The following is a 22,479-nucleotide window of genomic DNA, read 5'->3' as shown; positions in this document are numbered from 1 at the left end:
TCGTTTCTGATGTAATTTATTTGCGGTTATTTCATTTTTATACAATAATACAAGTACGAATGAACTTCGCTTCGGAATCTTATTTTAATAAATTACTATATCGATGTCTTACAATCCTGCCTTGAGACGTCATTGCGTTTCATTCCGACTCGTTAAGCCTAGGATTATTTATCACTGTAGAAACTAATGCTTGTATTCGAAAAACGCACGGGCCTTTATCTCGCTCGGATCCGCGAGAGCTTTCCGATTAATGAAAACTTCCAAAGTCCAAAGTCTACGTGTTTCTTTGAATACGGCACAGTATAGCTTTTTCCTGATTACAATTGAAATGGTCGTCGGACCGATTTCTATTTTAATATTGTACAGAATATAATTAATATGTTTCTTATATTTACACGCGAATAAAAGGTATATATAATTTCGAATTGCACGTGTACTTTGCAGTAAGGTGTCCCTTGGTGTGATTTCGCGCTTTGTGGTTATATCGTATACGCGAAGAATAATCGACGATATATACCTAATTAAAAGTGTAAATAAATGTTGTGGATAAACGTTGAAATGGCAAACGTGGAAAGGAGTGTACAAATTGCAGTATTATATTAACAAGTTCTCGTTACAATGGATATCGCGTTGTATTCCGTAATACTAATTATCATTGCACGCATATAATTTTATAAAAGAGGAACTTGGATACAACAAAACAACAATACGATGTACCGTACGTACTCGAGCAATTATTTGAAAATCCAATTACGTGATGTCCATTCAGTTTCGCATGAAAAACATGACACGGTTCGTCTATTAACGCAAACCCGTTATCATCATAACTTACATTATTCAGTTATTATTGTAACTTTATAATTGCTCGAGTGACGTGTTGAATTAAAACAATACAAATTTAATCGAAAAAGTTCCGTATTTTCAAACCAGTCCGACCATGCTAAGCGAAAAATCTTCAACTGTCATTTCTATTCCATAGGATAAAAACATTGTTTAATATTAACAGTACCCGATGTCAAAAGACATACCGAACAAAAATCACTCGCTACATTGTTTGGAACATTTTCAGTATAAACTTTTTTTCTAATACACCTCGTTTGCACACAGTATTGCCTTTATCTTGAATAGGTAGAAAATGCAGTAATGAAATTTTCGCCGAATACAGCAGGATTAAGAGCTAATATTAATCGTGTTCGAAATCCATTACAACTAAGACTCTTATCGACATTCATGGGGTAGTCCATCTTCTACGTCTCTCGATTTAAGGCTTTTAACACGTTCGCTGCCAACACCATCCACGGCAGTTACATTGACAGCCAACGCATTAATATCAAAACTAAAGACGGATTGTACCGACCACTGTTCGCCAATATAATTCGCAAAAATCTGTATCTCTGGGTATAACCAATATTTATATTGGCCAGTAATAATATCGATCGAAACGTCAACAAAGCTGACAGGAAAGTACCTCCTCAATCACCGTGTTAAAAGCGGAGTCGTTCAGATTTGATACAATTAACTTATGGCATATTTATTCCATGTTAAAAGCTCCTCCTTTAAGTATAGTGTCATACCCAGTACAACGTATGCTTCCTTAATCGAGCGGTATGATTACGTGTATATGCTGTAAATATATGACTCGAATGTCTCAGTCGCAGACGTATAGACATCTTAGAGCCTCGTGTTAATAACTATTAGCCGGATCTTCCGGATTCAAGGATCGCAAACATGTTTAGTGTTTTGATGTACGTTCCAAAGTGCAAATACACTCGAAGATCGGGCTAATTAATCACGTGGAATTACGGGAAAAAAAAAAGAAAATAAATGGGCGCTGTGAATGTACAATTCGGCGAACTACTATTCTTAATGTAAAAGGAAATAGCTATGCGAAGAACGGATTAATTGTTACAGACGTTGCAACCGCTTCGTTGTCGCTTACAACGGTAATACGAATAATGTTTAATATGTAACGGGGCGTGTTAAAAAGTCTACATAACGTAACAATTCTGTACAAGCAGGATGGAATGTATCAAATTCACACGTATCTTGTGTATTGTCGCCGACAAGATTTTCATTTCGTTGCTAACTACCAATTTAATTCATTCTTGAAAACTGCGTGAACGTCTTGTACTCCAATTGATAATCTTTTCAACTACGAATTACCGCTACTTGTCATGAAAGACGGTGGACGATCTTTATACGTACGGCATTCTGTTTTAATCTCTCCTTTTTACATATTTCAGTAAGATTACGTCATTTGATTTTTCTCCTAATACGCTGGAAATATTGTTTTGTACCAGCTGCTTCTCGAGATAATTGCGCGTTTATAATGGGTTTCCGATAGCACTCACATCGCATCGAAGCTGCTTGGCATTAATCTCTTTAATACACACTATGAGCGCCATTGTGGCACCATTATAATTGTAGCATCATGATTACAACAACAAAAAATAAAACGTCGCATTGCATATAGTTAGAGCAATATATGACAAGAGTACGTAGTTTCTTTTATATTTTATCCATGAAAGTACAAAGAAGCGGGCATCTCTGAACTGAGAGCATTTTAATGAACAGACACTATCAGTAAAGTTATTCCATTATATCTTCTTTAGTACTCACAACAGATAAGTATACAAGAAAATATATTTTAATGACTTTAACATAATAGACAAGTATTTGTTAATCCGGGAACTGATGCACACGAGGGTACATCATTTGGTGTTACTTATAAATTAAAATATCGTGGGAAGAAAAGAAAGGAACCGGCTCAATGTATAGGAATTGATTTTAAGAGTGTCAAATTAAAGATATAGAGAAACGCGAGTCCACATACTCGGATTAAATTGACCGTCCGTTCTACTTAATCATGTCTATATTTAAAGCCACACAGACCAAATTAAGAATACTCAGGCGAGTTTAACATCTTATTTAGAAGTCAATTTGGGCCGCATGATTTTGATGAAATGTTCAGAATTTTGATAACAGTTCCTGCGGACAAAACGGTTTTGGAAATTTGTAGGAATCTTTCCTTTACACAAGACCGATTCTGCCGGAGAACAATTATGGGAGGTTTTTTAAATATAATTATGAATTTTGCGAACGATGCTTGCGACGGTAATCAATGGATGTTCTTGTGCAATTATTATGCCCGAATGAAGGGTTTACAAAAATACTGTACTGCTGAGAAACCGCATTTAATTTATGGATTACCACCATCATGTCACCAGCATCGTGTACTAGCGAACTGGAAAGATGATTAGGTTGTTCGCTTAAAGCTAATCGCAAGTTAGTTGTAAATTTCCATGCGCTTAGTAATTTCATTTCAAGAGCAGGACATAGAAACGATGTAAATGCCAGGGTTATGATTTAAAAAAATAGTTAATATGATAGCATGAAAAAATCAATTGATGGTGATCAAGGTAATTGCCGTAAAATGCCTATTCCTAGAATTATATTCCAAAAAGAAATGTTACTCTGAACCACCTTTAAATACAACCATTTGTAATCCCTATAAAATTGTAATTTTTTTACACTTATTTACTCCTTTGCATGAACTCTTCAATCCGTATAGAATAATGCTTTGCTATCGGTGAGTACTCTAATAATTATGTTGGACAAACTTAATAAGGTGCATGAAGCATCGTATGATTACCAAACGATCTTCGTTTAAACATCGGGAAAAATTTAGAATGTAACATTATACACAAGCAATCGGTTCTATTAAGTGAAGTATAAATGTTCAACAATATTTCAAATTCATTGCTGGTACATTTTTAATTGATCACTTTGCAATCATCATTGATTTCTAAGATACAACACTAAAGCGTCACGTTGAAGCGTGACGGGTCAAACCGACAATCGATTGCACAGAATTACAGCTTGAAAAATACTTTGTCCATGATTTTGCACCCTAACAAGTTGCGTAATTTTCCAACGGTGCCGCTTCAATCAAGGCACGCTTGAATAAAATATTACATTCGAGAAAATCTCCCATGACCATTACAGAATTAACGATCATACCTTCTCGGGCAACTCGTATCGAACTATAATCGATTATTATTGTTAAATATTAATGACTTTAACATTATAGTAAGGTTATAACAGGTGAAAGTGAGAAGCTAATACATCTAAAGCTGAGCTGTGTACTGAGTTCAATGTAGAAGAGATATGACGGTGAACTTTTAAAATAATTAAGTTGATTTAAAGTGCAGTTTATATAGTAAGTAATCGTTATAAGATGGCTTATACGGGTGTTCCTACGCGTGTATGTAAATATATACCTATATAATTCTATATATATATATATACATTATATTACAGGTATCATAATAAAAAATGGTATCTCGCGCTAATCCACCCCAGCAAATCCTTGCGAGCCTTCAATCGCCTTAATTAGTTTATCCCTGAGTTGCTGATAACTTTCATATGGCGGCAGGTCTATTCGATTAAAACTGGAAAAATATTATCTTTCTTTATGTTTGGCGTTCATTTGAATTGTAAATATGATATCGACCTTAATAGCGATGAAACCGTCAGACTACTCACTACATTCCCGCCGTAGTTTAATTAAAAATAAAATTAAGAGCTATTGGAATATTGGAAAAGATCGTGCAAGTCGATTTAAACTTCTGAGGATTTTAACATCCGTGTCAACTGAATTAGTAATTACAATCTGATAAATATTTCCAAACCACTTACCACGTGTGAGCCCTGGGATAATTATCTGGAATGCCCCATTTCTCGATCGTGAATAACTGCGGCCCGTTGCTGCCATACAACTCCTTAAAGCCGTTCATGGGCACACGAGAAGTTCCAGTTACGAACTGTAGAAGTCTCGCCCTCATTTCGTTATTGAAGGACAGGACTACTCTCCAAAACCATTGCACCGTAATATGGTTCGCGTGATACTCTCCTTTGTATAGAGTATTCTGCTTCCAATCCTTTACATCGATATGCTGTATTCCGCACATTAGCAATTCCAATTCATTTTCGTCAAATATTTTCACCAAGGTCAGCGGTACCAGCGCGTTAAAACCTTCGAGAAAGGCATTCATCTGTTCCTGTACACGGGAGACGAACCTCCACTGAATAACTAAACTTATGTACTCGTCCTTGTTCTCGTCCGTCAGCGGCACGTTTGAACCATTCGGCTTCAGCTCCCTTTGTGATGTATGTCCAAAGCTTTCTTCGTCAACGCAAAACGTTAATTCCAATTCACTGGGATCGTTCTCCTTGATCCATAATAAAGAATTGTAGTACTCTGAGTCCACACTTTCCATGTCCTTAAGGTCAATTGTCTTGCCCAACATCATTTTGTAGAACGGTCGGATAAAGAAAGCTTAAAGAAGAAAATAATTCCTTATTTATTTAAAAATTAAACCCCCGATCGAATCATTTTAACTTTACTCACAAATAGAATGTTTGATGCTTCTACTTCTTAGTTGTACTTACCATCCAACAGTTTTCCGTGATAAACAGCCATGCCTGCGATACGTCCAATGAACTTAAAGTAATTCAAATGTTCCTCGTTGCATACTCCAGAGAAAGGGTTAATTTGAAGGGTATAATTGTCCCTAAAGGGTCGAAAATAAAACGTTCATTATTTCGGCACTGCCATCAGTCTTCGTAAATAGTTATTTAGTGAAAAAACTACTTACATGGCAGAATACTCGAAAAGTCCATAATACGGATTAAACATCTCTTTCGAAAGCAAGAAGAACCATTCGCGTGCAAGTCCACCATAATCCAAACCAACTTCACCTTCGAATTCAACCCATAATTTCGTCTTTAGAATTTCAACTCTATTAACTGAACTAATTATACGGTATGAATCTTCCAAGATGTTCGTTCGCCCCACCTTGATCTCAAATTTATTAGGTACGTTATTCTGGAAACAAAATACAACTTGTATTAAACATTTTTTTTTTACGTTTTTAAAGTTTCAGTAGTTCAACTTTTGATATAAATACATTAAATAACCATTGTTAAATGGTCATGATTGCAATTATTTAAACGATCCACTAAATGGATATCGTATGACGTATACTTACCGGTTTTCTAAGTTGAGACTTTAAGTATTCGTACTTGCGCTTGTAATCTCTGGAGTAAGGAACAGCCTATAAACACATAAATTCGCAGTGAATATTGAAAAGGCGTAGCATTAAATATTACTTGTTAATTAACATTTTTAAAAGCCTACCGGTCCAGCGATCTGTGGATTAGACATGCGAGGGTCTTCCCATTGCGTTGTCCTCGTATCTGGTTGATAATCATAAACAAGTTAATACACTTAATATAGATACGAATGTAAACTCAGCTGCTCGAAATTGTGCAAAAGTGGTTAGGAAAAGAATGTCTACCAATCTTGACGCAATCTGCATCACTCACTGTGATCAATGAAGAATATTCTTCCATCAGTGTGTACTCTTTCTTCCCAGCCTTCAGGTAGAGGTCCAAGTTGGTCTAAATCACTTCTGGGGGTGGTAGAAGGTGCATTATGACTAGGTATAGCACTAGGTCTGCCAGTTCTGGGATCAACCCACGTCGTGGCCCTCTTATTATGGTCTATAAAGAACATTCTGCCATTTGGAGCCAATTGCATACTCCATCCTGGGGGAAGTCCTTCTCCTTTTAAGGCAGGGATCGTCGGAGCCTTCGGACTCTCGATCTAAATATTAAACGAAATTGATTTTCAAGTTGTTCATTCTACGATCATGAATATACGATTTTGATAATTATTTTATTAAAGCAGGCCTATAGGACAAACTGCAAAGTACAGTTCAGAACATTATAGAATTAACCATACTTTGTTTCCCTGGGCTGTTTACTTAGTTTTCCCACTTAGACGAGATTTATTTTTATAATCTTTTCATACTGTTGCATTTAAATAAGTGGTGCGACATTCTCATTCCTTTAAAAATGCAGTGCTGACATTCAGTGTACTATGCACTGGTTTTACATTTCTTGTACGCATTAGCCCGTTAGTGTTAAAACGCATGGACATACAGTAGGGTATAAGCGTGCATTACTACGTTTGGTCGATATTTATAGCATTATAATTGAATAATTTAATAGCTGACAATTTACCTGCTCCGATGACCGTCTAGAACCAGCTGGGCTATCCACATTGTCATCGCTCTGAAGAAACATGTTCAGGTTGTTTGTTACTTCAAGGTAGAAATAATACTAAACTAAATTTTAAGATTTAAAAATCGAGTACTTTTAACGAATATAGAAAAAGATACGGCAGTAATTAAATGCCAATTTCGAAAAAGTCTTACAATGTACATTAGCATCAAAATAATATTTCAATAAATTCAGTGCCTTCTCCGGTTCTAACCAAAATTCGTCCTTTTAAAGTGTAGAACATGCAACTAATATTTACTAACTGACGTTGACTACAATGAGTGTCATGACATATTACAAGCTATCGTAATTAAAAAATAAAAAAAGCGCGCGAGCTTCCTCAAATGATGTTGAAGCATGCGTGTCTGCCGACATTAATTGTCTCGATTCGAATTGTTAATAATGAGGAAAAATGTGAAATTAGCGTATACCTGTTCATCGCATTCACCCAAGTAGCCGTGTTGATCGACAGAGCGGCCGGAGTCCGAAGAAGCATCCCCAAGAACCCTTTCCCCGTTTTCCCCACCCTGACATTCCCTTCCAGCCACATCCTCATCCTCCATCCGAGCAACTTCACCGTCCTTACACACACATATGCACACATTGCTTCATACCGCATGCGAGCTCGCTTTAAGTCAGTTATCTCTTAGCACTCCTAAGAAGCGATCTCAAGGTAACGTGAAACCTGATGAGTGATTTACGGGAATATGTATCTCAACAAAATTTAATATCTAGAATGTTTGATTCATGTTTAGACGTTACTTCTCAGATCAACTATGATATAAGATTCTTACAAACGACACACCTATACTTAATTGTAAATAAAAGATCCAGATACTAAATTTAGTAGAAGATTGAATGTCTGACTACAAATTGCAAAACGGACAGAACTTGAGGAAGAGTGTGGGGATCCTTACTCGAGAGGTAACTTAAGTGTCCTAAGTGTTTAAATGAATATTAATATCAATACCGAATAGTGTGTAATGCGAAAGGTTGCAAAGAGATGCTTAAAAACTACGGAATTATATAATGCGATTATTTTGATGTACCAAAATGAATTAATATTTACTTAATGACAGTGGATATGCACGGATATGTTAGTCAACCAAATTACCTCAATGTTAAATGTTCATGCGATAAGAGCTAAACTTTTCAAGATGTCATGCCACGTACTCATGAATTTTACTATTTAAGCCATGAGGACAAGTGTGCTCTTTTTCAAAGAATCTTGTACTCTAACTTCTTGTATACCCTGAATAAGTGATTGTACGGTGCAACGTACATTTACTAGCACAGTTATTTATGACCTTTCTCGCACAAGCAAACGAATGCTACGATTTAAACAATCTGAGAAGACAGCGGTACCGATTCTAAAAGTTATATCTACACTTTTCATGCTAATGTCCTAAGTTTGTCATGATTTTCTAAACAAATAAATTTCAATGTTACCTGATTGATGACGGAACTTCTGGGCCGACTTTCTGCGTCATCCACACTAATGTGAAATCGTCGCTGGAATTCCGTTGCTGCCGTATCCAAGTTTCGTTGCTCTGTGGTTATTCCGCCAGTAGGAACTTGATTTCTAAATGCATTAGACGATAATTACACCGTTTAAATTTGACGCTGTAAATACTACTGACGCCATAACGTCCTCCATAATTCCAACGAAAAATAGTAGAGGTATAAAAGGAAAGGTTTTATTCAACTCACGTCGTTGGTCGTTCCCATTGAGTAAATCTAGCTATATGATTGACATAATATGTTCTGCCATTCGCATCTTGCCTTTCTTCCCAACCTGGAGGCAGTGGACCATTTATTATTACCACCTAGTAACAGATATTAAGTTGTAAATAATTATTGTCATTCGCACATCATTTTGCCTATTTATCAGTAATCGAGGTTGTTATTATAATAAATGAGTACTGGACAATTAGAAATGCTATATATTATACCTCTGAAGCTTGCTCCACAGGGCTGTTATTTGATACAGGTGCAGGTTGATCCAACAATTCCCATCCTCCTGAATCAGGTGCATTTTCACCTTCTCCGGTATCTACGCCCGGCGAGTCCGAAATATAAGCATGATATATTTCCAACGTCCCCTTAACTCTTGACCGCTGACTGGAATGATTACTATACCATATCCTCGTCCATTATTTGATTTGCATTAGCAAAAGAAACAGAAAGTGACGAAAAAGTTTAAAAAAGCATAATAACAGAGTGCAAGATATAACAAAGCTTTATAAATTAAGGCTGGTATCTTACATACTGAAAAATTACCAAATTTATTGGAGATATGTGCAGGAAGAAAAGTTCCATTTCTTGAAAATGTTGAACAAAAAGTTAATTCAAATTAAGGGAAAGAACCATCAATTACCCATGATGCTCATGCACAAGAGTCAATACCCTTGGTGATCTTATTAGGTAAAATAAGATTATACGTAATCCAGAAACATTAGTAAAATTATAAAGTGGGAAAATTATAATTCATTCTTTAAAAGGCAATTATGGAGAGGAGACTCACCTGCGAGGTCTAAGTATATACTGTTTAACAGGAATGGTTCGGCCTTCTTGTTCTTTTGGTAAGTTAATCAACGTCAGTTCTACCATTCCAAGGAAATCATCTCTCGTCAATCTGTTTTCATCGAATACTTGCAGCACCAGCTTGTGTTCCACTGGTTTAACCTTTTCAAATAAATTCCATGTGTTATAAAGCATACAGACGAAAATTATATTTTTTTTCTAGATATTTATATTACTAGTAGTAATTAAATGTGATTACACTCACAATGTCTAGTATGTCCACAGAACCATATTCTAATACATATATAGTTGAAACTCAGTCATTTGTTACCTAAGATAATGTTATTTAATGTAAATAATATGAGCAAATCTTACTCTAAATATGAACTCTTCTTCCCAAATAGGATTCAATGTCTTCTTCTTAGTTTTTGTAAGTATCGAGTCCACAGTCTCATTTCCTCTTATGGTGTTCAGATCAATGCGAACATATGGATCACTTGCACCAAAAATGTCTTTTTTCGCAAGATGGTGCCCAGCAATCACCCTCAACCTCAGCCTGCTGGTCCCATCTTCTCTCTATATTAAAAAAAGGATTATAATTATCCTTAAAAAAGTTTAATCAATTTAGGAGCAAATATCAATTTAGGAGCAAATAACAATTAAGCTAAATAATCTTCTAAAGTACACAAGAAATAAAATCATGTCTGCATATTTAATTTAACTATTAATCAAGATTGTTAATACGTTTGCAACACGTGAGCATGACAATTGAATTACATATCTATTTTATGGAAATGTGCAAGAAACCAAATGTATTATCTTCAACTTATGCGGATAACGTCAAAACCACCCGAAGGCTTTCACTTTAACATATCGAACGAAGGAACAACACACTTCAGAATTCTAAAAAATATTAATTTGTCAGAAGCTATGAGTAACTGTATGATTCTGTATTTGACAAGAAAGCAATGTTTTGACAAAATTCCCAAATAACTTAACATTGAAGCGTCCGCCTCATTCACCTTAACAGCTATATTGGGATTCAAGAAATAGATGTAATGTGGTAATTGAAATAACAACGTGCGAGTAGCCGAAATAGCATGTCTAGTCAATTTTGACACACTGTTCCGTGGTAGCACAAAAAAGAATTATACAACTCATCCATCTTTAGTACTGCACCCACGGTCAATGAACACGTTGAACATTGTAATTAAGACGATAGACGCTAGTAAATCGAATAACCACAGAAGCCCGACGTTTCATCGTCCTAGCCTAATTTCGGAAGGTAACATTAGAACATTTAGCTCGGTAAACACCACTCCGAAATAAATCGTTGAAAAGCCAACTTATACTTGTCAAACTGTCAAAAAATTTACACACGCATTGCCCGTCGCCGCCGGCGTTCGGATTATATCCGTATTCATGTTCCTCTGCCATTAACCTTCACGAAGCGTAGAATGTTTCCCAATTATCGATGACTCTTATGAAAATGATCACGAATCACGATTTATTGTGTTCCATCAAGAAACCTATTTTGTCTTAACCCCACTCCACCTGACTCCGTCACTGAAAATTCGCAGCCGAGTCAGACGGATGTAGCGTACGTTTAAAGATGGCTGCCAATATGGCCGCCAACATTCCCAATTCCTTGTCTTCCTTTTAAATAACAAATACTATTGTCTAATACCATTGGGACCGTCAAACTTTCTCTAATTATATACCAAAACTTGAATGATTATCACCTACTTCTAATTGAACACGTTATCTACCATGAAAACGTTTCGATTCTAATTCGAAATTTCAATGCTTCCAATGATTCATAGCGGTTGTCACGAGTACCCTGAGATTGGAATGGCGCGGAATTTAAATTATAGTTTCGGATTTTTTTTAGAAAGTTTGATAATTTTGTATAAAATTCTCAAATATAAAAGTAATTAATAGAATTCTGTAATGCCTTTTGCATATGCATCATTTCTCTCCAATATACCATTTATATTGACAATATACATATGGAATTAAATTAATTAAACTGGTGCTACTCAATAACTTAACTTTCGTTATACATAATGTAATGAAATATTCTTACCGCAGGTTCAACTAAAGAAAATCTGCTCATTCGTGCTGTAAGAGCAGCTGCCTGCGAGACAGAAGATCTTCGCCTTGCACAAAAGGAATTAGCACGCCGTCTCGGTACAGGTGGTTCGACACCCACATAACCATGGCAGGACACGGTAGCGGACATCTTGTATACTTTTCTTCTTAATTACAGTATGCTTTAATTAATTTCCTATCTTTGTTCTCACAAACTGGAATTTTGAGTCCTCGCTTCATGTGGCCACAGTATTGTCATATACATCTGGGAAATACATAATCCGATAGCTGTAGTGTGAAGTATTTTAATAAGTAGCGATATCTAAAATTTGAAATTTTTTCAGAATTTAAGCTACCAACATTTTCTTAGAAAAAGCAAAAAGCACTTGATTAATATATATAATGATCACTATTTAAATCACTGTATGAACATTCATAAGAATTCTCACCAATTTACAAATTTGGAGTACTAATTGGCATAATGTCACAGGTTGCGGTATAAAATACAGAAAACACAATGAATATGCACAATCCAATATTCAATGCCATCTGCCGTACCAGGCTTGATATTGACTAGAAAATCATTGAAACACTGGATAACGATTTTTATATAACACAGGTTTAGTTCATGTTATACTGAGAAGTACTAATTTCATACGATATCACTTTTATCAACAGGTCACAGATTGATAAATAATATGTCAGTTTACTCTGTAATTAAACGAATTTTCCTAAAACGTCCCTACGTTTCTTTTTTTCTTCTAAAATACTGATTATAAGTACCACATCGACTTCACCCACATGATAGAGTGGTATTACTGAATCTCATTACGTACATCTAAAAAGTACAGATTCACAGCGAATCAAGAAGATAAGACTTGTGCTTGAATAGGTATGTGATAACACATATTAATGCAATGGCTTAGTGTGTGACAGGATCAAGATAAACATAATTCAATGTATGTTAACACGCATTTACGAATACGTGATATTCTTAAAACAAATGGAAGTTAATAGAACGAAAGGAATTAAATAGTAGCTAACCAATTTTTGGAAAATACTGATGTAATTCTTGATAAATCCAAAGGTACTCATTGTTCCAACACTTTCTAGAGCAGTTAAATTATTCACAAGACACAGTCATATTTCACTGCTCCAACTTTCGATTTTCTATAAAGGTTAGGAAAACAAGTGTGCCTAGTAGCACGATTTACGGTATATTCAGATATAAAGTCCCCTTCCTTGCTCGTGTTATATAAATCTTAGTATTTCCAGAGGTCTATCTACAAGAGGATTTTATACATAGTGGTACAGATTTACTTCCAAGAAATGCTCTAAATTACTTCAAGGTAATGATTTAATGTGCAGTTCTCATAAAACCACTCTCTGAAAGTAACTTTTAAGAGCTACAGCTATGAGTTAGTTTTCAAATGCTCTTGCATACCTGTTCTATTTGTCCATCTTTATAAAAATGCACTATGAATAAATATAAATGATGTGACAAATGGTGTTAAATCTTACTTAAGTCCTACATAAATTTTTAATATCCCTTCACTTTGATTGACTCGTAAATTTCCGTATTATAAAGCACAATGGTCCTGAGTCCTGTGCCATTCGACTAAACTGAATGTGACGTGACTGGTTGCCGGCGTATGATGCAAAATAACAATTTTTAAATTCATATCACATACTTGGTTGACCATGAAGAGTAAATAACTTCCTCCATGAGTAGCAAGTTGGTACGCCATTTCTTAAGCAATCCGAAGCAGCGGAATTTCACTTTGATAATGTTATAAAAATAATAAACACTACTATTTTCATTCGTTCAAAATAATAGAATATAATTAATTATGATTAATACAATTTGATTGCTAACTTGAAGTGTACTAATGTCCCATAGATATACAATTATAGTAAAATATGAATAAATTACAATTATTAAAATTAAGGAGCTATACTGTATAAAATAGAATTCAGCCAAAATTAGTTATCTAATAAAATCTTACCATTATTTACAAAATGTTTAACATATTCATCTTATTTGACAGTAAAATCCTACCTATCAGGAAAGACTGGAACTTTCATATTCATTTTTGAAGGATAAATCATTGTTTAAATCATCAGCCATATTTTGCGCAACTTTCACCTATGTGTAGAATACAAAGTTAATTTTAGCAAAACTGTCAGTTATACAGCACGTCTGGAATTCAGATGAATACCTTCCATTAAAGAAAAATTTGTTAGCCTGTTTCCTTCACAATATCCTATCGTATTCTATTCGGCAGATCATTACTTAATATCATTGTAGAACAATAATACTGACTGATAGTGGTTTCTACGATCCAAGAACAATAATGTGATCTATTAATTATACATACACAAGAAAAAGAAACACAACTTACAAACAATTTCAGAATCTTAATATATAATGTCCATGTGAATAGTATTAAAACACGAAAAGGAAAAGTAACGGCAAAAGCCAAAATCACTGTTTTTTTCCAAACTTTAATGTTGGCTCTTACCGTCATAATAATTGTTCCATAGGCGTGCATTTTTTGCATTGATTGAACTCTTCAAAATTTTGATGAAAAAGGAATTCTAACAATACATTAAATTAATTACTCTTAACTCGTAACATGATTCTGTAAACATTATACACACAAGATAATTACACATAGCAGCTGTTCAACATAACAGTATCAGTTACATGATTAAAAAAAGTAGACTTCGTATAAATCTGACTGCTCGCAAGAAGTACATAAATCGGACAAGTTTTATTAAATATAATGTTAGGCTATTGTCATTACCCCCTCCCTCTCCCTCAGAGGAATAATTCAGTTTTTGGAACAGATTCGTCATTAGTGTCTAAGAACATTCTTTAAAGTTTCAAGATAAATAGTTACGCAATTGCAAATGGGACATTAAGCATTTACCATATTTGATTTGCATTCACTATCATTTCAATCACGCTCATACAAGTAATTATATTTCCTAGAATAAATCAAGGTAAGTTAGAAAACTGAATAAGAACTTTAGCATTTTGAAATGAAATCCTCCGAAAAGATAAAACATTCACAACAAGATTGAATTACCAGTCTTATATATTGCTTACAATTTACTAAATTTAAGTGCTCGATATTCTCAGTCAGTTAAATAACCATAATTTTGAGTAGTGAAACAAAAGCATAGCAGTTGTAATTGGTTAAACTTTTTTATAAATCGCCACAACCATGCCGGGTTATTGCAGATCATTGATTTTATAGAAACCTGCTATGACAATAATTAAACTTCGTATTTAATACCAAACTACTGTATGCATAGGTAGCAGATTTTTCTAAATTTCTCAAGTTTTATGTATGTATGTACTTATGGATCTGATATTTACACTGTTTTATTCATAAAACCAGCACGTATTTCAATTAATATAATTTACCTGTTACAAAAGACGGCAGATGTTCAGAAAAATTTGCAACTATAATCGCGACTTTTGCTTTATCGACCTGAAGTCTGAATGTTTAAGGACTTAGCAGACCCCTCGTTAATTTCATTACCGCGATTTATAAATACGATACATGGAATGTCGTACAATGCGCTCTCATTTAATCTGCATTAACTCCTGCTGAAAATATTACACCATTTGCATGCATCCATTATAAATAACACATTGTACGTGTGCAATATTAAAGAATCCCAATAGAAGTGACATACCCTATTGGAATTTGCTAGGAGTTGTTTGAATGCAAAGGAATTACAAACTTTGGTCCAAAAGGGGATTTGTACGTAATTCCAACATCTGAAAAGACTTTGTTAGGTAGAGCAAGGTTGCAGAGATATAACCTACCATTCTCTGCACTGTGAGACAACGGCAAACCGCCCAATAAACTAAATTTACTTAAAATACCAGGTGTACCCAGAGCTGGCGGTTCGATTGCTAGAATTGGAGCTCTATTGTTGTTAGCCCATTTAGCTATAGGACTCACCATCTTTGGTGAGCTTTCTTCACAAAGAGCAACAAGAATTAGGTCCACGACAACGGGTAAATTTTTAACTTTTGTCTCTACTTTGTTACCGGTCAGCTTATACAGGGTCAGTTCTTGAAGTAAGGAAACGTCTTCTGAATTTTCAATGTAAACTATTGTTTTCACACCATGACTAGAGAGTTGACGGGAACAGTTAACACCAGCTGCTCCAGATCGATGAGGCCCACAAAGCGCCACTACTGTTGGCCATTGGTGTGCATTGTTTGGATTGAATCGATGAGCACCACCCAACAACTGAAGGATGATTTCAGACCCGGCACGACCAAGCAGCTCCACCTAATTTTTAATAAATCGGCATATAGTGATTTTAATTCTTTACGCAAAACAATATGCATTCCACTTCTTAAATATGTATCATTTATTGTATTATAAATGTACTACTGATGTTACCCTGCGTTCCCAACTGATTCCGAGCCTATCAGCGGCACCAATTAAACGACGATGAAGGTCAAATGTAATACTGGGGATAACTAAACCGTCGTCTGTAACATATTCTTTCGCATCGGGACATGGCACCATTATCTGTCTGAATTCTGTTGGCTCCCCTTCGATTATGTTTTCATCATGACGATATTTTCCAGTTGTTCCTCGATTGTTTTCTGACTGTCGAATAATGTCTGGCTTAAGAGAATTAATTTCTTGCCAAATAGCCTGTTATAAACAAGGGATATACTCTTGTCTTACAAAGGAATATAAATGTTTTTCTTACCGAACGTTATAGGAAAATATTTATTACTGGCTAAATATAACATAATCATAAAAACAAACCTCTTTATCAAATAGCGCCAAGTTTTTTTCAAAGTCAAAATCTTGACTTAACGATTGATCAATTGGAGTACCAAATGTATGTTCATCTCTTTCAAGCCGTTTCTGTCTATTTGTTAATCGCCTTTGAGTTGAAGTATTCTTAGCAGCACTTTCGCCTGAAAATATGTTTTTTGTTACTTAACAATTGGTACCAAAGCTCGTTTTACATTAGATTCTCAACCTGTGCGTCTATGTCAATGAGTACAATGGATGAAATTGTATGAAGTATTACCTAAATTAATTTTACCATTAAAGCAGGGCTCCAAATTGACTGGCGGTGCATCTGCTTGTTTCTTAGCACTTGGTTGGGCTTGACTACTTGTAGGTTGTACTATTGGAGCAATACTATCGGATACGGATCTTTCAGCTCTCTTTGCTATCGGTCTTTTCACGGTTACTTTACTTTGCAATTGCCCATCTGTAGTGCTAGCTCCAACTTCCTCAGTTGAAATGATCTTTACATATAATATATCTTTTGCGCTGTAATATTTGTGTGCCGTGATAAAATTAATGAAATGTTTAAACCTACGATATACAGTGCAATATTACATAGAATTTAAAGAACTCACAATAAAACAACTAGAGGAGATGGATATGGTATTCCATTACGAAATGCTTTTGTAAGGATCACTGTGTCTCTATTAAGATCCACAATCTGGCCTTGATACGTTCCTAATGGATTAATACATTTTATTGATACGGTACATCCAATAAACTGTTCTGACATTTTGAAGGCCTGAAACTGAATCAAACTTGTTTAAGCCAATGTATTTCTTACTATCGTATCATTAATTAATCTCATAAGAAATATTTCTAAAGATTTAAATTTGCCGACCTTAGCATTAAACGACATCGCGACTTTTGCATGAATGAATACAAGGAAATAATAAATGATTTTCATACCTGTTTTAATCAGCCGTATAAGCGACTTTGTCAAGTAACAATTAATAAATAAAACAATTTCATCTGCTTCGATTCTCTATAAATACTTTTGGAAGGGGTTGATAATTATTCGATCTAAATTAGAAACACCACTTTAACGTAATGGTTCCGTCCACGTTGGGAGAAGAAGACAGTACTCCAAAAGCAATGTTAAAGAGATCACTGTCCCCACTATTTCAGCACTTTCTGTCTTTATCTTTCATAGAAGATTATAATTGCTATTTTCGAAATGCTAGTTCCATAGAATTAAAATCTTTACAGAACACTCCGGATCAACAAGGTTTGTTCTTGTTGGGTGAATACATTTTTCACCCTTGTAAACGGTCAACCAATTACATCGTATATTTTTCTTACTAGTGGATTTATCTCTAGGTGCACATGAAACATACATTTCTGTGGTTTTCTATATTTATAGATGCAATGGTTTTTTATGAAAACTGTGAAAGTATATATCAAATTTAGTAAACGTGAAATGACACTACTCATAGTATATAAGCTACCTTCAACTCCGCATGGGGGCAGCAAAGGACCGATTCACAATATATGGCACGAAAAGATTTACACTAAATGATATACATTCAATGCCTTGATGAATAAATTAACCTCGGTGTAAACGTAGTATTTGATTTGTACTAACTGGTTTAACGATGTAAACTAGCTCCATTGGTGTGCACTTGACAGTTTCGAGTAAGATTGTGGTCAAAACTCAAAGACGTTTGTTTTTGTCTAATTAATATTTATCAAAATTCATGACGGAAACTCGAGATATTTTTTTATTGATAAATATTGTATTTTTGCACAAATCTGTAGCCTCTCTTCGATCGAAATATATCACCACGCATCGTTATGCCGGTGACGCCCATTGAGTTGCAGTAACTTCTTAAAGATTAGTCATTTTAGAGTCGTGACGATAATCTGTAAAAGCTTTTTATAACGAAATTAATAAGACAGTTTATGATTTAGAGGTCACAGTAAGAAACGAAAAAATATGGACAGCAAAGGCAGAAAAGTCATCGTGTGTGATAATGGAACGGGGGTGAGGTTATCAACTTTACTACTAAATGGTCTGAAGCAAAAATTAAAGAGCAACCGTGAAACTATGAAGACGAATTATTTAATACCAATATTTCATATGTAAAAAATTTATTTTGCATTATAATGTTCTACAACTTATTTTTCATCAATTTCATGTGTTATTCGCAGTTCGTCAAATGTGGATATGCAGGAGCAAATTTTCCAGCGCACATATTTCCATCATTAGTAGGACGGCCTATTATCAGAGCTGTCAATAAAATTGGAGGCATAGACATTAAGGTATTTCAGTTCTCATATCCTGCGTAATGTACGTGATATGTATATCATTATGTATAAATGATATACAAGATTTCATCTATGAAAGTACTTATTACAACCAAATTAAAATTAATGCATTTATAATAATTACCCCATATTTTTCTCGTTTCATATTATCAATGCATTAAATTTAATTAATAAAAAATGTATAGCAAAACATTACCTTTGACATTTCTTTTTCTACGCGTTTTTTCAGTATTAACTATTTGTAATCCACAAATTCTTGCCTTAAAGCAACAGTCATTTTGCAGCTATAAATTGAAAGAAATGTTTTTGCACGTAATGGAAATATATTAATTTCAATTTTAGGTTTTATTAATGTTAAGATTAAAATTATTGAAATGTCAAGGTGTCAAGAAAAGTATATACGTATAATAGATCAATGATAATATATTATTCTTTTTTGAATGTCACCCGAATGTTCGTTTTTTTTAATATTTTGTTCAGAAATGTAATTTATTCGCTTATATTTCTTGTTTGATTTTGTAATTTAATGCTATGATTTTATTTTCAGCAAGAACATTGTGTTCGTGTAAGTCAGTTTGTAAACTTATGTAAAGAATATTTCTTTTATGAATGCTGATCAATGGTAATCTGAGTTCAGAATGTATATAAATTATATACATGAAATGCTCAGAATTGACCACTCAGGAAATATGAAAAATTCATTTACTTCATTCCGACTCTTAAAAGTAATATAATTAATGTTTGATAAATACATTAATATTTTTAGATGAAGTTCATTACATATCAACGAGTGTAATTTCAGTAGTTTAGAAAAAGATATTTTTTCTTTTCTACTGAATAGTCATCGCTATTAATAAGAGTATACATCAAACTAAATTTTCTGTAAAACATTAGTACTGAGAATTTTTTTTCAAAATTACCTGGAGAACTTTTGGTGAGACATGTAATGATGTTAGTATTTAACTTTGTTTCATAATTCCATCATCAATGATCACTAATTCATAGATCAAATATTTCTCTGGGCATTTCTATTTCGTGTGCGAATGCAATGATATTCAATATGTTCTGCTCTTAACAATTACTTAATATATTTGTATGCTTACTGTTGCTTACATAGGATGTGCTTAACATGCCTGTAAGTTTATTGCTATATTTGTCATTAATGTCTGTACTAATAATATAAATGAAATAGTCACGTTTGTACCATACTCGAAGTGGTCAGATTTTAAAATTAATTATACTTTTCAAGTTATGATAATATAAAACTGAATAATATCATGTAATCATAGAATAGAGTATTATGATTGCAACTGCAAAAAAAGTATGGTGTAGAGTAAGTTTTTATAATGCAGCTCAAGATTTGTATTTATTTAATCGTACAACTAGGTGTTTCCAATGAATACTCTATCAACGTATAATTTTAATGAGAATGGTTCTGCAAAACTGATAAAAATTAGTATTATTATGCAGACTTCCTATAGGTACTCAGGCATTAATGTGTTATGTATATAGAGTCAGTTGTAGTTCCTTTTGAGAGTGTACATCTGTTTGTTATGCAAATAATTTGTATTAACATATAGAATTGATTGAGTTTTATACTTATAATAGGATTTGATGGTTGGTGATGAGGCAAGCAAACTTCGATCTATGTTGGAGATCAATTATCCAATGCAAAATGGTATTGTTAGGTAAGTGATATTTACTTTAGGGATTTGAACTTCATAATTAATTCTATGGTATCATCTGATTAGGAACTGGCAAGACATGTGTCATGTTTGGGATTACACATTTGGAAAGGAGAAAATGAATATCAATCCCAGAGAATGTAAAATATTATTAACGGAACCTCCTATGAATCCTACTAAAAATAGAGAGAAAATGATACAGGTGAGTAAGTTAATTGTTATTAGAGTAAAAGTAGATTTTGTGTGAAGTAATGAATAATTTAATAAAATAATGAATAATTGAATTTGTTAAATATTTATATTTCTCGATGCTGGTATTAAGATGTAATTAAAGCATCCCAAATTTTAACAATATGATAGGTGATGTTTGAAAAATATGGCTTCGCTGGAACATACATAGCTGTTCAGGCTGCGCTGACTCTTTACGCCCAAGGTCTAATCAGTGGTGTAGTGGTGGATTCAGGTGACGGAGTAACTCACATATGTCCTGTCTTTGAAGAATATACTTTGCATCATTTGACCCGACGATTGGACATTGCTGGTCGAGATATCACCATGTATCTCATAAAATTACTTTTGTTACGTGGTTATGCATTCAATCACTCAGCAGATTTTGAAACGGTTAGAATGATGAAGGAAAAATTATGCTACATAGGATATAATATTGAGACTGAAGAGAAGTTAGCACGTGAAACTACAGTATTAATGGAATCTTATACAGTAAGTGGAAAGTGCGTACGATGGGTGTTGCGTAATACGTAAAATTGCAATTTACTTATATATTAAGTTATCAGCTTCCAGACGGCCGTGTAATAAAAGTCGGCGGAGAAAGATTTGCAGCACCAGAAGCACTTTTCCAGCCCCATTTAATCAATGTCGAAGCTCTAGGAATTGCAGAATTGGTATTCAGTACCATTCAATCGGCAGACATTGATATGAGAAGTGAATTATACAAACATATTGTACTAAGCGGGGGAAGCACAATGTATCCTGGGCTTCCATCAAGATTGGAACGTGAAATCAAGCAACTTTACGTACAGAGAGTACTTAAAAATGATACCGCAAAATTGGGGGTAAATACAGCACATTTTTTTCTTAGAATTTTAATTAACTCTATGATAATATTCTCCTTAAATTTATGCAGAAATTCAAAATAAGAATAGAAGATTCTCCGAGGCGGAAAGACATGGTATTCGTGGGTGGAGCTGTATTAGCTGAAATAACAAAGGATCGAGACTCGTTTTGGATAACGCGTGAAGAATACGAGGAAAATGGTCTTAATGTATTAAAAAAACTGGCGTCGTACGAACAATCATAATTGGCTTGCATAAGTGTACAACTAGGTGATTTCTTATTTGAGAAATGTTAAATGTTTAACCGTTCACCTCGTTAAGTGATACCATGGCATTTGAAATGCACCACAGTGTAAATACAGTAAACTAGTCTTGAAAATTACATCAACTTCAGATTGTATGTACTTTTAAGAGATACTAACCGAATACTGAAGTATCAATTGGGTAGTGGCTGATATGTGATAACCGATCTATCAACATACGAATTATTTTATGAACCGTTTTCGTATGTAAGTGCATGGCTATTTGGGTGACATTAAAAGAAATTCTAAAATATTACCGTGAACGATATAAATACGATATAAATGTTAATGTTCAGATATTCTCAATTCCATGTTACTATTATCAGAGGTGCAGATTGTTCCAGGATTACGTTTAATTTTAGATAATAAGTTCATGACTTTAGCATAACTTATCAGCGTTATTGTTCACTGAGCTATTGTATATCTGTACATAGCCTAAATCACTTTGTACTTTTTTCCAAGACATACCGAGAATAAAATTACTTTTTTCCATACACGATTTTATACAACAAAAAATTAATATCTTTTGATGTATAACATTACCTGTGTACATCCCCCTATAGAATCCTGG

At 34.1% G+C, this 22,479-nt stretch overlaps 3 protein-coding genes across 15 annotated transcripts; 1 reads left to right on the top strand and 2 right to left on the bottom strand.

Annotated features, from left to right (window-relative positions):
• On the bottom strand, positions 1-13,478 carry LOC105698066 (E3 ubiquitin-protein ligase Nedd-4). 10 transcript variants are annotated; one of them, XM_012421966.2, is made up of 17 exons: positions 13,184-13,199; positions 12,189-12,312; positions 11,735-12,004; positions 10,024-10,224; positions 9,650-9,810; positions 9,078-9,258; positions 8,836-8,951; positions 8,575-8,707; positions 7,557-7,706; positions 7,087-7,137; positions 6,388-6,667; positions 6,200-6,258; positions 6,051-6,116; positions 5,658-5,887; positions 5,452-5,573; positions 4,699-5,338; positions 1-4,451 (listed from the first exon to the last, which is right to left on the bottom strand). In XM_012421966.2, exons 3-17 carry the CDS (start codon positions 11,888-11,890, stop codon positions 4,349-4,351), a joined length of 2,649 nt encoding a protein of 882 aa, XP_012277389.1. In that variant the 5' UTR covers positions 11,891-12,004; positions 12,189-12,312; positions 13,184-13,199; the 3' UTR covers positions 1-4,348. The 10 variants fall into 10 exon arrangements, with proteins under 10 accessions (XP_012277389.1, XP_012277387.1, XP_012277392.1 ...); XM_012421964.2 differs by lacking the exon at positions 13,184-13,199 and adding an exon at positions 12,784-13,008; XM_012421969.1 differs by lacking the exons at positions 12,189-12,312; positions 13,184-13,199 and adding an exon at positions 13,261-13,478.
• An 81-nt stretch (positions 13,479-13,559) lies between these two features.
• LOC105698068 (enhancer of mRNA-decapping protein 3) lies at positions 13,560-17,753 on the bottom strand. 3 transcript variants are annotated; one of them, XM_012421976.2, is made up of 6 exons: positions 17,490-17,753; positions 17,156-17,328; positions 16,819-17,066; positions 16,548-16,702; positions 16,170-16,382; positions 13,560-16,055 (listed from the first exon to the last, which is right to left on the bottom strand). In XM_012421976.2, the coding sequence occupies exons 2-6, from the start codon at positions 17,311-17,313 to the stop codon at positions 15,462-15,464; spliced, it is 1,368 nt and encodes a 455-aa protein (XP_012277399.1). In that variant the 5' UTR covers positions 17,314-17,328; positions 17,490-17,753; the 3' UTR covers positions 13,560-15,461. The 3 variants fall into 3 exon arrangements, with proteins under 3 accessions (XP_012277399.1, XP_012277398.1, XP_012277397.1); XM_012421975.2 differs by having other exon boundaries at positions 16,170-16,430; positions 16,834-17,066; positions 17,490-17,752; XM_012421974.2 differs by having other exon boundaries at positions 16,170-16,430; positions 17,490-17,751.
• Positions 17,754-18,164: 411 nt separating this feature from the next.
• On the top strand, positions 18,165-22,407 carry LOC105698137 (actin-related protein 2). 2 transcript variants are annotated; one of them, XM_012422128.1, is made up of 9 exons: positions 18,165-18,215; positions 18,492-18,564; positions 18,732-18,842; positions 19,396-19,413; positions 20,457-20,536; positions 20,600-20,735; positions 20,894-21,253; positions 21,328-21,606; positions 21,678-22,407. In XM_012422128.1, the coding sequence occupies exons 2-9, from the start codon at positions 18,517-18,519 to the stop codon at positions 21,849-21,851; spliced, it is 1,206 nt and encodes a 401-aa protein (XP_012277551.1). In that variant the 5' UTR covers positions 18,165-18,215; positions 18,492-18,516; the 3' UTR covers positions 21,852-22,407. The 2 variants fall into 2 exon arrangements, with proteins under 2 accessions (XP_012277551.1, XP_012277552.1); XM_012422129.1 differs by lacking the exons at positions 18,165-18,215; positions 19,396-19,413 and having other exon boundaries at positions 18,222-18,564.
• Positions 22,408-22,479: the final 72 nt, after the last annotated feature.

This window comes from Orussus abietinus, unplaced genomic scaffold (assembly GCF_000612105.2).
Source record: "Orussus abietinus isolate OABI.00-Male unplaced genomic scaffold, Oabi_2.0 scaffold1, whole genome shotgun sequence".
NCBI classification, from domain to species: domain Eukaryota; kingdom Metazoa; phylum Arthropoda; class Insecta; order Hymenoptera; family Orussidae; genus Orussus; species Orussus abietinus.
This window is presented reverse-complemented; position numbering and strand designations above follow the sequence as displayed.

What these genes read in the sequence shown, in the direction of transcription:
- LOC105698068 (XM_012421974.2), bottom strand. Translation starts at nt 17,313, where the DNA reads ATGTCAGAACAGTTTATTGGATGTACCGTATCAATAAAATGTATTAAT. An exon ending in TCTCCTCTAGTTGTTTTATT is followed by an intron (nt 17,067 to 17,155) that starts GTGAGTTCTTTA and finishes CAAATATTACAG; the next exon opens with CGCAAAAGATATATTATATG. An exon ending in GAATCAGTTGGGAACGCAGG is followed by an intron (nt 16,056 to 16,169) that starts GTAACATCAGTA and finishes ATTAAAAATTAG; the next exon opens with GTGGAGCTGCTTGGTCGTGC.
- LOC105698066 (XM_012421969.1), bottom strand. Translation starts at nt 11,890, where the DNA reads ATGTCCGCTACCGTGTCCTGCCATGGTTATGTGGGTGTCGAACCACCT. An exon ending in AAGAAGAGTTCATATTTAGA is followed by an intron (nt 9,811 to 10,023) that starts GTAAGATTTGCT and finishes TTATTTGAAAAG; the next exon opens with GTTAAACCAGTGGAACACAA. An exon ending in GAAGTTCCGTCATCAATCAG is followed by an intron (nt 7,707 to 8,574) that starts GTAACATTGAAA and finishes TGTGTGTGTAAG; the next exon opens with GACGGTGAAGTTGCTCGGAT.
- LOC105698137 (XM_012422128.1), top strand. Translation starts at nt 18,517, where the DNA reads ATGGACAGCAAAGGCAGAAAAGTCATCGTGTGTGATAATGGAACGGGG. An exon ending in TGTGTGATAATGGAACGGGG is followed by an intron (nt 18,565 to 18,731) that starts GTGAGGTTATCA and finishes TGTTATTCGCAG; the next exon opens with TTCGTCAAATGTGGATATGC. An exon ending in ATAGAGAGAAAATGATACAG is followed by an intron (nt 20,736 to 20,893) that starts GTGAGTAAGTTA and finishes ACAATATGATAG; the next exon opens with GTGATGTTTGAAAAATATGG.